The sequence below is a fragment of the Zonotrichia leucophrys genome, chromosome 5, assembly GCF_028769735.1.
Source record: "Zonotrichia leucophrys gambelii isolate GWCS_2022_RI chromosome 5, RI_Zleu_2.0, whole genome shotgun sequence".
Taxonomy (NCBI): Eukaryota; Metazoa; Chordata; class Aves; order Passeriformes; family Passerellidae; genus Zonotrichia; species Zonotrichia leucophrys.
The window spans coordinates 11,654,159-11,671,527 of NC_088175.1; the positions used below are offsets into that span (position 1 = coordinate 11,654,159).

The following is a 17,369-nucleotide window of genomic DNA, read 5'->3' on the forward strand; positions in this document are numbered from 1 at the left end:
GTGTGTATTTTAGACTATTCTAATGACCTGCTGAATTGTTACTTAGCATGAGATGTATTACTATGAATATAAATATTTATATATATAATTATGTTTAAGTATACTTACATGTATGCCTTTATATACTTATGATATATTACTATGAATTTGTATTAATGGGAAGGGTAGTAGTAAAAGGGAAGTTTTAGCACCTAATTATATTTTTCTCTCTCACTAATTGAGTGCAAATTTGGTATAAATTGCTGGTGAAATCTCTTAGTTGTCATAAAGCCTGATAACCATTATTTAAATTTTTATTTTATTTCTCTTAAGCTGTCAGGTCAGTCTTACAAAGTTTGTGTCCGTGTATGTAGTTTTTCTATCACTTAATGTATTTTCAATGAATTTGGGAGGTGGGTATTTGGTGATTGTGTGTGTTTCATTATGGGGCATATATTGCTGGCTGAATACTTCTGCCTGGGCAGGAGATCAGATGTGCGTGAGAATGAACATTATGAGAATTAACCTTAAAATGTTGCTCTTTGAGAAATGAAAAAAGCTTTACTGAAGTACAATTTTCAGGTGAGAGTATTGCAATTAGCTTATGTGCTCTCTTCTTGCTGCCACTGAAATAAATAGCTTTTGCAGTGTTGTCTTTTAAGTAGATTTCTTGTGGTGCTATCGGAGATTCTGGTGTTGGATATATTATGAGTCATTTGATTAAAATAGTGCTACTTAAGATTTATTCTCATAAAAAATGCTGAGAATCGTCATCATTCTGTCAGTCCTTGTCAGATTCCTGAAGAAACAATTTGTACCATGGCAAAGTTCTTTATGGCAATAAAAGTATAGTTTCTAGAGATTCTTACAGTTACTACACTAACTAGATTATGTTCTCTGATACTGCATGAAAAGCTGTAGCAGGTACTGCATTCTCTCACCTAAAATGTGTTATTATATGTTTTTATAAAATGTGATTAAAGATACAGGTAACTGAGTGTTAGAGTCATGAGCCTTTTGTTCATTTTAGTTTAACTTAATGTTCTCTAACATTTGTGATAAAATTCCTGTTCCCTGGTGATGAGCAGCTGATGACCATTCAGTCTGGCTTACGTATGCTTGAGATCTTGTAACTGCAAAGTTGGAGAATGCAATACAAAATCTTGAAAGAGACTGTCCTGCATATCTCACAAAATAGAAAGGTGTCACCTATTCTGACTCTATTTGCCATTCTTGAGAGATGTGTTATGAAAACTTATTTTATGAAAGCTCTTTTTGCAGATAATTAGTTCTGTAAAGAAGGGAAGCATGATTCCTTAGGGTACAATGAGTCAGGTGAAGAACTCCTTAAAAAGAATTGTTCAGTATATGAGCAGAATCAGTTCTGTATACTCACTGAAGTAGAACTCAGATCTAGGGAAAAAGCTCACATGTCATTTGGTAGTTAAAAACTCTAAATTACCCATCTGGAGAAAAATCCAGAAAGAAATCTGGAGTTACACATGATGCTTACTGGGAGCTCTGTATGCTATAGCTTTTTAAGGGCCACCTAAATTTGAGTGTCTCACGTCAGGACTGTATACACTTGTCCAGTGTATTTTCAGGTTTGAGATATTTGAGCATTGTCTTTGACAAAGTAGTGTGAAGGTAATTACAAGGGTTGGACAAAACAATGAGCTGGTTAGTTTTTCTGTCTCATGATGGCTTAAGGAGAGGCTTACAGTGATGGTTTCCTTAGTGAGCTGGTAGCAACCTACACTTTGGGGTCTGCCTGAGCCAGAGATTCTCTTTAGAGTTTGGCAACACTTGCTGTGCTTTCCTCTCCCTCAGGGAGTTATGTAATCTTAAAATTCATCTGCATTTTTGACAGCTGCAGTATCATGTAACAGTAGTTCCACAGCTTTAACTGCATACTTGTTTGTGTGCTTTGCATAGTTTTTAATGCTGATACCTAATGATTTAATTTGTTGCCTTAGTTATTTTGTTTCTAAAAATAATGAAAATTTATTCTTTACCAAGTTTTTGATTTTTTTTTTCCTAATTCTCTGTAAGAATCTTCTCACAATTCCCTCTCAAGTACTCTACTTTCTCAGGCTAAATAAAACATGGCAGTATGTTTAGTGCCATTCCTGTTCAGAAGAGTTGTTTTATACTTCCCTAATGTTTTATAATTTTTTTTTTCTGATGGGAGCAAGGTAGTTGGGGACAGAAGAGAGAAGGTACCAAAACAGTGTGCTTCATTCAAGATAGGACCACACAAAGATTTCTACCACAGCATAAGGAATTTCTGGCTTTGTGTTGAAGGTGTGGGTACGCTTGTGTAATTTCTTCAGTACTTTCCTTGAAGTTTATAACATTCTCTTTGGGGTGGTCTTTAGTAACTTCAGCTGTTTTTCTCTCCTCAGTTCTAACACTATGTGCTGTTATGATATTTCACATGGATTGTGTGTTTACTATTTGAAATTTTCTCTGCCATTTTATTTTTTCATCTACTTGGCATTTTGATACTGTGGTAGAGTTTTTAGCAGTCAGCTTCAATTTCTGTTGCATTGGATAATTTACTAAAACAAGCAAATTCTTTTCCTCACTTGTTCATATATGACTGAATCAGGCAGGATGAATTCTAGTGGTGACTTGCTTTCTCTGAAAAAGCTGAATTTTAGCTTTTAGCTTTTTGTCTTCTAATAGCTCTCAATTTTTGAGAGGATTCCCCCCTTTGCACTCATAACCTTTTAGTGTTTTAAAGACCTTTTTTGTAAGAGAACCTGTTAAGTACCTTGTTCAAAATAAGTCAATGATTTCATAGTTCCTTTCTCCTGATTCTTTGAGCAATGACTATTGCCATCTACAAAAGTAACACTCATTCTTTCACAGAATGTCCTGTTGTGTCTACTGCAGAATCACAGGATGATTGGGGTTGAAAGGGACCACTGGAGGCCACCTGGTCCAGCCCCTTTGCTAAAGCAGGTTAACCCATGCATGGAATTATGTGCAGGAGGGTTTTGAATGGCTCCAGAGTTGGAGAATCCACAGCCTTTCCAGGTAGCCCATCCCAGTGTTCTGACACCCTCAAAGAAGTTTGTCGTCATATTCTTACAGAACTTCGTTTCCAGTTTGTGTGGGTTGCCTCTTACCCCATTGCTGAGCACTACTGAAAGGAGTGTGGCCCCATCCTCTTGACACCTGTCCATAAGATATTTGTACACATTGATGAGATTCCCCTCTGTCTTCTCCAGGCTAAAGAGAAGAAATAAGCTTCTTATTTCATATAGGAAATACTCCAGTTCTCTAATCATCTTTATATCTCTTTCTTCATGGAAGGATGTCAGATTGTTCAAGCATGATTTCCCCTTGGTGCATCCGTGTTTGCTATTCCTGATAACCTTCTTTTCCTCCACATGCATACATAGATGTTCCATCACCTTTCCAGGGATGAAGGTGAGGCTACTTGGCCATGGTTTCCTGGATCTTCTTTCTTGCCCTTATGAAGACTGGTGTGGTATTGGCTTTTCTTCAGTCCTCAGGAGCCTTTCCTGCTCTCCATCACCTTTCAAAGATGATGTAGAGTGGTCTAACACTAACATCTGCTAAATCCCTCAGCCCTCATGGGTGAATCCCTCCTGGGCTCATGAATTTGTGGGTGTCAAGTTTGCCTAACCCTATCTTCAACCAAGGGAAAGCCCCCAGGGCCTGGGATTCCTGAGGGCCAGCCTTAGCAGTGAGTAAAAAGCAAAGGTGTTCAGTAACTCTGCTTTCTCTGTACCTTTTGTCACCAGGGCACCTACTTCATTGGGCAGTGGGCCCACATTTGCCCAGGTCTTCCTTTTGCTACTGATATCCTTGAAGAAGCCCCTCTTGTCCTTGGTATCCTTTGCCAGATTTAATTCCTAGTGGACCTTTGCTTTCCCTGACACATAGCTGCAATACTCTGACAATATTCCTGTATTCTTCGAAGTAGCCTGACCCTTTTTCCACATTCTGTAAACTTCCTTATTCTGTCTGATATTTGCCAGAAGTGCTCTGCCCATCCATTCAGGTCTCCAGCCCCTCCCTTTGCTTCATGTCTTATTCACAGGGATGTCCTGATCTTAAACATAGAGGGAAATGCTACTTGAATATTCAGCATCTCTCTTGGACCCACCCTACCTTCTAGAGACCTAACCTATGAGATTCCTTCAAGCAGGCCCTTGAAGATTGGTGCCAGAGTTATTTTTCCTGAAGTCCAGGGCTATAATCCTACTTACTGCCATGCTTCTTCCATGCAGAATCCTGAACTCCACCATCTCATGGACACTGCAGTCAAGGCTGCCTCTAGCTACTGCATCCCCAACCAGTCCATTTCTGTTTCTTAATACGAGGTCCAGCAACACATCTCTCCCTGTGGGCTTCCCACCACCTATGTCAAAATTCCCAGTGCTCTGCAGGAACCTCCTGGGCTCCTGCGTGCCAAGCTGGGATGCCTTTCCAGCAGCTGTAGAGGTGCTCATGAGAACCGTGGGCCTGTGATGGTGACAGCTGTGACAGCTGTCTGTGGAAGGCCTCATCTGCTTCCTCTAACTAATCAGTTGGCCTGTAGTAAACACCCATAGCAGTAACACCCATTTTAGCCTGTCCCTGAATTCTTACCCATATTTTGGATCCTCCTTCATCCACTCCTAGGCAAAGCTGGATATATTTTGGTTGCTTGATACATTTTGCTTACAAAAAGAGAACTCCACCACCTTGCCTGTCTGGCCTTTTTGCTAAAAAGTCTGTAGCCATCCATGACAGTATTCCAGTTATGCAAGATACCCCACCATATCTCTGTAATTGCAGTGAGATCATGGCCCAGGAACTGCACACTAATTCTAACCTTTACTGTTTCTACAGGTTTGCCTGGTAAAGATAAAAAATTTATTTATGTAGAATTCCCAGGAGTTCTTTCAAGTCCAGTATGAGAGCCTCAGAAAGCTCCTATGTATGAAATACTGATGGGAAGAATTCATTGTCTTTTCTGTGGGATTTTGTAACTTCAGTGTTATAAAACCAGAATGAAAGTATATAAGTTGTGCAAATATGAGCAGACTATTTTAAGAACAAAAAATAGCATCTCTTACTTGGAAGTCTTGCTTAATTCTAGGTATGGATGTTTTAGGTTATTACACAGGATGAAATCATCAGCTTTTAAAATTGTTTTTTAATTCTGAAGTTCAATTTACCCACTCTGGCAGTGTTCACTTATGAAGCTCATTTGATTGAAATTTTGCTCAGAAGAGGTCAATCTGAAAGAGGAAAAGTGTTTTAGTAGATTTTTAGCCTGAGTGATTACTGTCTGTCATAGCAATGAGTATTTGAAAGTAATAATGGCGTAGGCCAGATCTGTAGTACAAGTAGGTAACTTGTGGTTTTTGTCTCTTTTATTTTTCTTTCTTTTCTTTGTTTTTGGGATTTTTTTTCTCCCCAATTTTGAAGCCTATGGAAAAGTATTCCTAGTGAGGAAAGTAAGTGGCCATGACGCTGGGAAACTGTATGCCATGAAAGTATTGAAGAAAGCAACAATAGTTCAAAAAGCCAAAACAACTGAGCACACGAGGACAGAACGACAAGTCCTGGAGCACATTAGGCAATCACCGTTCTTGGTCACCTTACATTATGCCTTCCAGACAGATACAAAGCTTCATCTCATTTTGGGTGAGTACTCTTCAGGATTCAAGTTCTATGAAAAAAAAAAAAAAAGCCCTTTTATCTCAATGTTTTGTAAGGTTTTTTTAATGTGGTCTAAAGTACAGTGTGTTTGGAGATTGCATGAGAAAGCATAGGAAGTAAAATACTGTTAATCTTAAACAGTGTCTTTGTGGTTTTCCTGTTTGAGCTTGAGTGTGCTACTTTGACTTGGAGGGGATAGTGGTTATCTGTGACTTACATGCAGCAAAAAATGTTTAAGAGTATTCATCAATCACCTGGAAGCATTTGCTTTTGTTAATGTTTTGCGATAATTACATCTTTGAGTATTGAGATACCTGCATATTTCAATTTTTGGGTGCTAAGAGACAGTCCAAAATCACACATTTCTGTGCTGGAAGTGGAGCTTGTTCATAAGGTTTGGTACTAGTCTAATTTTAGAAATATTTTTGCCTTTCAGATTAGCTGCAAATGTTAGTGTTTGGTGTATGAGTTGTATTTGTAAGAAAATTGCCAGCAATTTTTAAAATCTTTTTACATAGAGTATTTTAAAAGAATTGTAAAATGAAGGATTAATTTAAGGCTTGGTATCATAATATTCTTCTTTAGTGAACTGTTTCAGGAAGTAAGTTCTTTTAATTGAAGTGCAAGTTTTGCATTCCTTTTTATCCACAACTTCAATTTTTTAACCTTTATTAACAGTCTGATTAACATCAAGTTAGCAAAAAATTTTTTAACATGAAATGAATATACACCTCTAGCTGTCAATTCTTAGAAAGGTCTATGCACATACCTTAGTTTCATATACTACCATTAAATAATGAATATGTGGAGCTGAAATGGAGTGTTCACTGAACTCCTTCTGAAAATGAGAGTTGAAAATTGTGTTATAGTTTCTTGTAAATTCCTCTGACTAGGATATTAAAGAAATAAATAAAAGATTGTCACAAATAAATAGTTAGAAATATATTGATAGCTTTGTGATTTCTTGAGAGTAACTGTTAAAAATTAAGATTTTGAAATTTATATTGGATTTAAGGTTATTGACTAACAATTTGGAAAAAATTGAGAGATTAAATGAGAGAAAATGTGAACATTTATTATAAATATTATGGAGCCATTCTTTAAGTCCAGGTATTTTTTGCTCAAATGCACCTTAGATCCCATAAGAAATATAAAAAAAAAGAGGGGAAACCCAAACAAAAAAAACCCCTGAAACCTGAGATAGATGTAGTTGCCTAAAAATAAATACATAGTAGGGGGGAAGTTTAGGTGGTAAACATAATTAGAAGGCTCTAAAAGCCTCTTGTATGAAAGAAAATTAAAAGCTTGATATTATATTCTCATAAGAGTCAAAAAGGAGCAAGCCCAGTAGTTGTGAAGAACGCTGTGTAGCAGACAGTGCAGACAGGCCACGTGTCCATGTCCTCTGTATAGCAATGTTGAGGTGATGGTTGAAACAAGAAGTTCATAACTAAGATATAATTACAGTCTTTTGTTTTGATTTTTTTTTCTTTTTCATCCATTCTCAGCATATCTGTTTGGGCCAGAAAGGTCTTTTTTTCCTTCATTTTCAGCAGAAAGTAGGAATGATTAGTTATACTTTTAATGATGTTCTATAACAGGGAAAATTTCTCCTCCTTAATGTGGTGTAAAGCTACTTTATAAATCAACTGGGCTTCACACCCTCCCTGAGAGGAAAAAACCCAAACTGTTTGTTAGAAGTTTTTTGTGTCTTATGTAAGTCTGTATAAATCACTTTAATTTAGTAGAGGAATTAGTGTTTTAGAGACTTCTGGATTTTGGGGGAAACCAGTATTGGTCTTATTTTTGTTCTTGGCTGAATTTAGTGTGTGAGCTAGCTGCCATTTTAGTTCTTAGGGGTCTTAGAATTGGAGCCTCAGTGCAATATTTAGTACAGTTCTTCATGCTGTCAGATTACATAGCTATACGAATTTAGACTGAATCAAGTACAGACATGCAGCTGCATTTCTGCCAGATTTCCAGAAAACAGAGTTGGGAGTTGATTCCAATTTTTATGTTGGCTTTAAACGAACCAAGTGTTGTATCCATGTGAGTACCATCAATTCTATACAAAACTTGTCACACAAGGTTAAGCATCTAATCCTTTAAAATAGCTAAATAATCTGAACTGTCAGGTGGAGTTTATCTGAAGTAACCAGGATTTTTTTTTCTGTTATGCCAGTGATGCATTTGATCTTGCACCAATAATTTGAAGGCTGTTTGTTTCATTGGGCTGTGGTTAGTGTACAACCTGGATAGAATTTAGCTTGTTCTGCCATTCCTTGTGGCAGCTTTGGTTTGGATCTGTCACAGTCCTTAGAATAATTTAATGGCAATTCAATGCTTCCCTTGTACTAAGTTAGCAGATCTGGCTAGAAACATTTTAAAAACTTGTTTTCTGTTACCTTTTTCTATGTGTTGAAGTTTTTTTAGAAGAAGGAAGCAATTCCAAAATGTAGGTTATTTATACTTCATTCAGTCTTTCTCATTTGCTTGCTGGTCTAGATAAATAATCCTTCTCATGTTGTTTGATTCCACTAATACTCCTTTTCAAAGAGAGAACTGAAAAGCGGAGAGAGATCAGAATATGTATAATTTGTATATATGCTTTCTCCTTCCAACTATTAACTTAAAATAGGATTAGACACCTTTTATGGATTTGTGTTTTATACCAACAAATCTACAGAAGCAACATTCAAGAAAATACTGAGGAAGATTCTGTGGGGCATGTTCCCTGCTCTGTGTATGTAGACCTCAAATACAATAATGGGAGCTTGAAAATTATGAGATTTGAAAATTATTGGCTGTAATGTACACTGCTATCATAAACAGCTCTACATCTAAAATATATTTCTGTTTCAGTGGAGCTCTGTTGTAATAATTTTTTTCCCTCTCCCTTACTGTGGGAAAATCCTTGTGTCATAGCCTGCAAAGAATGAAAGTGTGGTTTCCATGAGGGAGTGTGTGTGGAAATAATCTCCTGCAGTAGTTTTGCCATCAAGGTTTCCCTTCTGAAGGGAAAGTTTTGTAATTGTCTGTTGATAAATTGATTATTTCCCCTAATACCTGTTTTCTGAATTGCTTTTCTTTGTGTCAGTCTGCCTTGTTGCTCATCAGAGTATTTCATAAGAGTCTAAAGGGGTTCTGTTTGTAGATATGATTTGTGCTTCTTTCTTTTCATATTCCTAAATAACTAAAAGACCGATTTTGTGGAAAAACCCATCTTTATAATTTAGGAATAGTTGAGGCTTATTTTATGGTTTTGATGCTTATTTAGAAGTGTTGTTGTTCTTAACTTGTTCTTCCTTCAGTTCTGTAAGAAAGAAATTGAATATTGTACAGCATGATGAAATACCAGTGAATTACAATTAAGGAAAAACATCTGATAGTAGAATGTGTTACTAAATAGCTTACAAAGTACCTAATAATATTTCAATAAGAAAATGAAATTGTCAGAAAGTGAAATTATAAGGTTCTGTGCTCTATTTTTTAGACTATATAAACGGAGGAGAATTGTTTACTCATCTTTCACACAGAGAGAGATTCTCAGAAAATGAGGTGCAAATTTACATTGGAGAAATCGTTTTGGCACTTGAACATCTGCACAAGGTAAAATTACTCTGGTGCTGATTTTGAGGACTTACAGCTGTATTCTTTTGGTATCATATAAAGTTAATAAGGAGAGCTATTGTTTTAGATAGTTTTAAAATGAAAGTAACTTAGTCTTGCAATGGGACATTAGTTGTATAATTAGAAATAACCCCCAATGAAGTGTCCCTTCGTGTGCACTAGATTAAGGCCACAATTTTTTTGCCTGCAGGGTGAAGAGGAATGTTATTGACAAATGATTTGTTCATTTCTAGTAATCCTTGTGAACCAATATATGTCACCAAAACTAATTTGTAGTGAACATGAACAAGTTTTGGGTTGAAATGTTTGGTTTTCCTTGTTTCTACACAACTGAGTAATAGAGTTCTAGCGCAGCTGTAGACATGAAAAGTGTTGCAGTTCTCAGAAGTAATAAGCAGATTTGTAGACTATTACAAAGCATGCATGTATGTGTGGTCTATGTCTAGACTGTATAACAGAAGGATCCATTTTCTTAATGAAAGTTTTGCACTCAACAGCAAGTATTTGTTCACTTTTAGATTCAAGGGGTATACAGTATGTCTTTGAAATTTTAAGACATCAATGCACAGTGTAATTTCTAAGATTTTAAATGTAATTTTAGTTATTTCCTCAAGGGCTTTAAAAAATTGTCTTTTTTGAGGTGCAACTTTCATGTGTCAGATTACCTTAATAATGTGAATTTTGGTATCTTTATTTTTAAAAACATTCAGCAATATCTTCTCGATGTGGTGACACTATTTTGAAATACTTTTTCTTATATTCTGTTTGCAGTTGGGGATTATATATCGGGATATAAAACTTGAGAATATTCTCCTTGATTCTGATGGCCATGTGGTGCTGACAGACTTTGGTCTAAGTAAGGAGTTTCTTACTGATGAGGTGAGTATTTGGCTCTCCAGTAAGTGTGGACAGAATTGAGCAAGATGACAAAGTCTTGTTGAAATACTAAGCACATTTAAAAAGCATGGAAATCCTGCATTCCAGACTGTTACATCATAGAACAAAATCTAGTTTTCTCTGTTACTAGGTTTTGAGCTTTCACTTTATTGGTTTTAGGCCTGCCAGTGTTGTCACACGTCTTTGTTCTAGTTTCCCCTGAAAAGCTTTCTTCTGCTGCCCTTGACATGAAAAGGGAAAGACCTGCATAAGTCTGAAAAGTCACATTTTCATTTTCAGATGCCTTTTAAAAAAAAAGCTTGACTGTGCTAATTCATTGGAATGACTAGGCAAATGGTATGCTATGACTCTTCCTTATGCTAATAATAATTAATGTATTATTATCTTGTCTTTTTCTCATCTCTTTGTGTCACTTTTAATAAGCTTAATTGCAAGCTTTTAGGATAAAAGCTTATTTCTTACTAAGTAAGTACATTGTACCTAACAGCGATCTCTCACTATTGATGTTAGCTGTTAATTATTTGTAAGGTACAGTTCTAGCTTCAAATAGGCTTTTTAGATTCCAGAGAGTCAAAAGTGTGCAGGATTTTACTTCTGAGAATTTTTAAATGGATGATTTTTGGCTTTCACATTAGGTTTCACAGGTATTGGAATCTGGGACTGCAGATCTAAAAGTCTTTGTTAGAAGCAGCAGAAGGATTTTCTAAAAATAGATGGCTGGTAGTTTCCTCTGGAATATTTGCATTTCAAATGGAGTGTGGTAGGATTTGGGAGGGACCATTTTAAAAGATATTAAATTTTACTTTCTGAAGCAGGGAAGTAGTAGAGATAATGTCAGTATATTCCTTCTAAGTTACAGCACGAAGCCAGGAGGAAGCTCAACTGGAATGAGAAGAGATTAGCAGCAGATTGGCACAGCAGTGCCAGAGAGTAAGTGCAGAGATGCAATTTTCATCAGGAAAGAATGATAGTGCAAGGTGTGGCTGGGGGGAGTGGCACCTGGTAGAGCTGTGAGCAGAGCTGTGCTAGGCACAAGGGACAAAGTCAGGTACTGGTACTACTGCACTGAGGGGTGCGAAATTAGCAGTACCCCAGCCTCTGATCCAAAGCTGAATGAAGCCTAAACCTTCACTGTGTTAGCAATGTTAGAATGAATCAGAACCTTTATGTCTCAAACCAGGTTTTTTAAGAAGCACATCTCATCTGTGCTCACCTTTGGCACATCATTTACAAGCAGTGCAAGGAAAGGGGGGGACTGTTTGCTTTATCCACACTCTGAATTTTATTCTTTTTTCTCCTGTCATTAAATAAAGCCATCTTGCTCCTTAGAAATTTAGTGTTGGTTCTTCTGACTCTAATCCGTTCTGTTTTCAGTATATACCTTATAAGTGTATTCATTTAAATATATTTTTTCTTTTATTCTCTTTCATATTTTATATTTGTCTTCCCTGTAAAAAATCTCAACAGTTGGCATGTTTCTTTTAACAAGAAAAGTAATTGCAATTGTGTTGTTTGCTTTTGAAATCTAAGAAATTGTCTGCATTTGACTTAAGTTTTCATCTGTGCTATTGTAATTTAACTACTGAATTTAAACATGATTAAAATGACCTATTTACACATAGAAGTTGACATTTCATATTGTGTTTTTTGTAGATAATTGAGCTACTACTAGAGCCCTTGAAATTCATTACAATAGATACTTAACTTACATTTCTGAACCAATGTACTTACAGCAGGTAGAATTTGCCTGTATAGTGCTTTCATGCTCACTAGGGTAACATTTCTGAATAAAATTACAACTGTGTAAGTCAGATAAAGGTGTAGCATTTGCAATTTAGTCAAAGCAGTGTACTTTAATTTCTTTCCCTTTCTTCACATGTTCATCCCGGTCCACCTGCTTCTTGCAAGACTTTTGCCATTAGAAATGCATACTTAAGCAAGTGGAGTTTATTCTAGTAACCTTCTCTTTGGACTGATTACCTGACACAAGTTTTATTTAGGTTATTAAAAAGGGATAAAAGTTATCATAGTAGAGATGTGTACTATATTTAGAGTTCTTATTAGAGAGAAATACTTCACTATGTATTTATGATGTTTGGATAGTTTGGTAGTTAGTGATGCTTGCTAGAAAACATCATGATTCAGTATTTTCATTATCTCTGCTATAATCTGATGACTGTTAAAGATTTTCATGTACCTGGGCACCTAATGAGTCAAACAGGACTACAATAATTGCAGCAGATTGACGGTTCTGCAGTGGAGAGATGGGGAGCTGCTTTTCCTGAAGCACTGTTTGAGTGAAGGGAAGCAAATGCCTGTGACTTGTAGGAAAACAAAAACCTGCTGATTTCTGCCATGCAGCTACTGAAGCATGTGTGAAGAGTGCATTGTCAAGTGCTCTCTCTGTTTTAGTTATCATGTGAAAATAACATGCGAGAATTAAACATCCCAGTTAAAGCAGTGCAGCTTTAAGAGCTTTTAAGTATTTTATGGTATTGCTTTGCTGAAACCTGAAATTTGTCTTTTACAACTGAATCAACAGTGATGTTGCCTCTGTTTTTCTTTAAAATGAAGCAATGTGCTCTTACTTACATGCAAAAAGAAGAAATAACCTGACTGGAATAAAGTAGTTCAATAAAAAGGAATTTTCACATAGGGTAGGTCAGTATCACAAGGTATTTAAGTATGAAATTACTTTTGATACAAACTTTATTTAAAAGCTCATGAAAGCCTACAGTTTTACTAGCCTAACCAAATAATGGGATTAGGTAAGAGATTAAGAGATTGAAAGAGATTCAGTATTGCTTTTTATGGCATTTGCATCCTTAACCCTGTGATGAATTTAAGGCTAGTGCATATGATTTTTAATCTCAATTGAATTAACAAAATTGGGGTAGAAAATCATGCATCTCAGTCTAGTGTTTGTCTAACTGGGTCTCAAAGTACATTTGCATGTGACACTAATAAAAGTTATTATTGGGGACACAGAGAATTGGTAGAAATTTCAACTTTTACAGCACTATTTTGTTCATTGCACAAGTGAAATCATTTCAGTGGAGCTTTTTTTTTTTTTTTTTTTTTTTTGTTTTCTCAAGTCTTGTAATATATTTATCTTTAAAAACCCCAGAACTCTTAAGTTGTTGCTTTGGGGTCTTTTTCCATCGTATTTGTGTGTTATCTTTATCTGGTGGACTTGTAGCTTATATCTTTTTAACTCATTAATAGCTCAACTTCTATGCTGGACTTGGTTTGATTTGGTCAATGTCAGTTTAACCTAGTCATCAGGTCTGGTCTTAATTTTGATGTGTATTGCTAAAGTGCTACTTCATTTTTTAAAATCCATTTAAAATCTTATTTTAGTATACATGGAGATCTTTCTCTTAAGCAAAATAATATGAACACATGCATTGAATTACTGTGAAAATTATCTATTTGACCATGCAATTGTTTTTCTCCTTAATGAAATCCAGTAAAGAACACTTTTTTCCAGAGTGTAGTGAAATGCTCAGTTCTGTATTGGTGCACGTCTTCTGCATTAGCTTAAGTTTTTTTTCTGAAGCTTTTGTGTTTGCTTAATGAAGTTTAAAAAAATAGATAGTAAATACTGAATGTTGTCAGTCTTCAAACAGTGTGTCTGTGAGCATACAAATGCCTTAGTAAAATGGGTATTTAGTATGAGGGATGATTGAATTGAAGCCTAAGACAGTTGGGTGGATGTCTGTGTACTTCTATCTGATGTGTAGAATGAATAATTCCTATACATTGTTGTTTCTTCATCTGAAAATCTCTTGATGAGAGTTGCAAATTTAGTTATAACTCAAATGCTTTTCACTATTGAATTTTGTTTTCATTTATTTGATGATAGAGTGAACATTCTGTTCTGGAAAGAAAAGTAGTATGTGTTTTTAAATATTTTAAAGCACCTTCCATTGGAGGAAAAGTGATTGGAGCCTAGTCCACTATGAGTTTTGGTAGATGAACTAGGAAGAGATTTGTGCACATTCTTAGTGCAGTTTAAAGGTAGTTCAGAACAGAAGGAAGTGACTACAACTTGACTCACTTAATGCTTTAGGAACTGTAATCTAATGTGAGTAATCTATTTGATTAGTTATGCATTTAACTCTAAAACACCCTTTATAATTGTCCAATTAAAGTGATAATGTCTTATCATTGCAATTAGACAGTGCATCCTCCAACACTGAGCATTCTCTTGCAAAAATGAGTAAAATTATCTATGCTTTAGATGACTTGCTACATATGCTTGTGTTTTAGTTAAAGGATTGTTCAGTGTTGTCAACATAAGAAACAATTATAAGAAGTAGATTTGCATCTCTTCAAAGAGAAAAAAGTCCAGAGTAAACTGCATAGTGAAATCAGTCCACAGAAGTTAACATTGATTATAGATCTGTCTGGATAATTAGTTTTGGAAAAAGAAGTTAAATAGTGGCAAAAACTTTTTGCTTTTTTTGGTGTACTTCAGTTTTAATGTCCTGAAAATGAATATTAAGAACATATCAAACACTCTAAAGGCACATCACTGAACTGGACTAATTTAATTGCAAAACCAGGTCATCAGTGATGAGTTGACTGTTTGGGCCTTTACTCAAGAGGTTTCCCTTTTCAGTGCTTATCACAATGAAGATTGTGCTTTTCCAGCATGGACCAGTAATGCACAGGAACAGAGCATAAAGTAGTTTGTCTCCAGATTTTGATGTCAAAATATTAAAGTACTGTTAAGAATTTTGTCAAGACAGATCATGATTTCTTACAATGACTGCTTTAAGGATGCTGTTTTCTTATTGTATAATATACCACTAAAAAAAAAAAAAAGCTGTTTTGAGGGGAAACACCATCTGCGTTAAGTAGTCTGTTATCCAATCTTCTATTGGATATTAGGTTGCTAGTCAACTCAGAAAAATTCTCATTCTGTTTTTGAAGGGAAAACAAGTAGTTTTCTGAGGGCAAACACTCCCATTGTCATGAATCCATTCTTGTAATAGTTTTTTTTCTTTTGAATAACTGTGAATACCTTACTTCCATGAAACTTGGTCAGCCAGGTGAAAAACTTGGAAAAACTTAAGTGACCAGAGATTCACAGCCAAATGTAAATGAATTTAGAACCAGATGAATTGCGTTGGAGCAAAATTGTTCACCTATTACATCTGGATCTCTCTGAAACTATAGATGTTTAAATGATATGTTCTATATTATTTTCTTCATTAAAAAAAAAATTAACTATTGAAGGCTTGTAGTAACAGCTAGCAGAATTCTTCCCAGAATTAGTACTCTTCCATATCTTACAATTTTGCTTATGTTTGAAGAAATATGAGTTTTCAGGTTTTGCTTTGTATGCTGTCCTTTCTTGATACTACTGCCTCTCTCTTCTCAAAAAACAATGATTTTAAGAAGAACCTAGTACAAAATGTTCATCCAAGTTGAGAGTGGTACATACTTGCATTCCTCCCAGACAATAATTTGTTTCTGGATTTTTTTTCTTGTCTGCAGAATCGAGACTTCTGTTTTCTTTACTCTTAGTTGTTTGCTTTAAAATCCATTTTCAGCAACTGGTTTAAATAATTGCTTGTAGATTTGCAATTGAACTGCACTGTAAAAGCAAACACAGGTATTGTAAAAGTCTGTGAAAAGAGTTCTTGAATCTCCACTTGACATTAGATGAAAGTGTGGCCTTCCCTTGGCTTTTGTTCCTGGGTCACAGAGGTAGGTGTTGCAGATTTCTTGCTTAATGCAGTTCAAGGTTTAGCTGCCCTTGCTGTCTCCTTTAATTGCCTGTTCTGATGGCATCTGCTGGCAGGCAAATCTCATTCTTGCTTGAAAAATTCAGTAGCATTGTTCCATGTGTGTTTTGGAAACAGAAATCATTAGTCTAGCTGTGGCAAGAGGCATAGTAACCAATATGGTATTTTGACTTAACTGGCTTCTTCCAGTTGGAACAGCCACCAGGAAAGGATGTTCAGTTAATTTCCCTATCCTTTTAAAAAACTTCTTCCTATGATGACATTGCAAACTCTAGTGGACCTTGATCTGCCCTATTGCAACCATTCTTGCCCTAGTCTATAAACTTTCATTTTTATGTTACAGTCTTCATTGTGATTTTGTTATATGTAGCAGAGCAGTCTAAGCAGTGTACCACTGAACTGTTTTTTGCCTGTCTTTGACCTTTGCAGGAGACAAATGAGGAATAACATATTTTTGGTTGTGAACAGAAGTTTACGGCTACAGAAGCAACAGTTTCAGCTGATAGACTTTTTGGTTGAAGTAATACTTTCTAGTATGGACAGCTTAATTATTCAGTGTTAAATCTGGATATTATCACCAATAGGTTTCCCAAAATAATTGAAACCTAAAAAAAAGGTGAATAAAAAGAAGAAACCAGTCAGTATGGCAAGGACCTTGTTAAGGCAAGATTTCTGCCCCTTCCCCCCACCCCAATTTTAAACCTATATCACATCTTTGAACTGTGAGAGGTCTCTCTGCCAATTTTCATGTGTCTTCCTGAATTAAGACTGTAATTATTCTTATTCTGGACTATTAAAAGACAGTGAAAGGTGTCACAGGTATAATTTCTATGGAAATTAGTGTTTTCCTTGGTGCATTTTTATTTTTGAGGTAAATATCTATGAGGTAGGATCACCTCTAAGGCTTGCTGAAGGTGCAGGTCCTGTTTCTGCCAAGAATTCAGGCTTTTCAGTCTTTACTTGTGATTTTCCTGAAATGCAAAATCCATTCAGCAGGGCAGCTTGTTAGAACAACCCCTGCTATATGTCCTTTACATATTACAACTAATTTTCAGTTATGATAGTGTTCTTTTGATTGATCCTATGGTCCTGGTTTTCTTTTTAAGCTTACCAAGAGAGCTGTAATACTTGATCAGTAGCTTGCAGCCAGTTTGCTGATACCTAATAAATGAGATATTCTATGTGATACTGCTGAACTCTTCAACTACCTAAATTCTTCAGTCCTGTAAGCTGTTCCTGGAGGAACTGTGGTTCTGGGCTAGGTTCTTCCTGCTTTGTCAGGAAGCAGCAGAATGGGGAGACTGCTCCCTGCATTAGTGTGAGCCAAGGGTGACCACAACAAGTATGGATCTATGTGCTCGCTGACCCGTGGTGCAAGAAGATCAGAAGAAGTTTAGTGCCAGAAGAACAGGCTTGGGCAAC

The 17,369-nt window shown here is 35.9% G+C and overlaps 1 protein-coding gene across 4 annotated transcripts in view; it reads left to right on the forward strand.

The window, feature by feature from the left end:
* The window catches only part of RPS6KA5 (ribosomal protein S6 kinase A5), a 72,520-nt gene that overhangs the window by 16,611 nt on the left and 38,540 nt on the right, over nucleotides 1–17,369 (forward strand). For 2 of the 4 annotated variants that reach the window (XM_064713464.1, XM_064713463.1), the window contains exons 3-5: nucleotides 5,431–5,649; nucleotides 9,158–9,273; nucleotides 10,066–10,173. In XM_064713464.1, coding sequence (XP_064569534.1) covers nucleotides 5,431–5,649; nucleotides 9,158–9,273; nucleotides 10,066–10,173 — 443 coding nt within the window. Of the gene's footprint in view, nucleotides 1–5,430; nucleotides 5,650–9,157; nucleotides 9,274–10,065; nucleotides 10,174–17,369 lie in introns of those variants that run through there. The other 2 variants (XM_064713465.1, XM_064713466.1) reach the window with 1 other exon arrangement.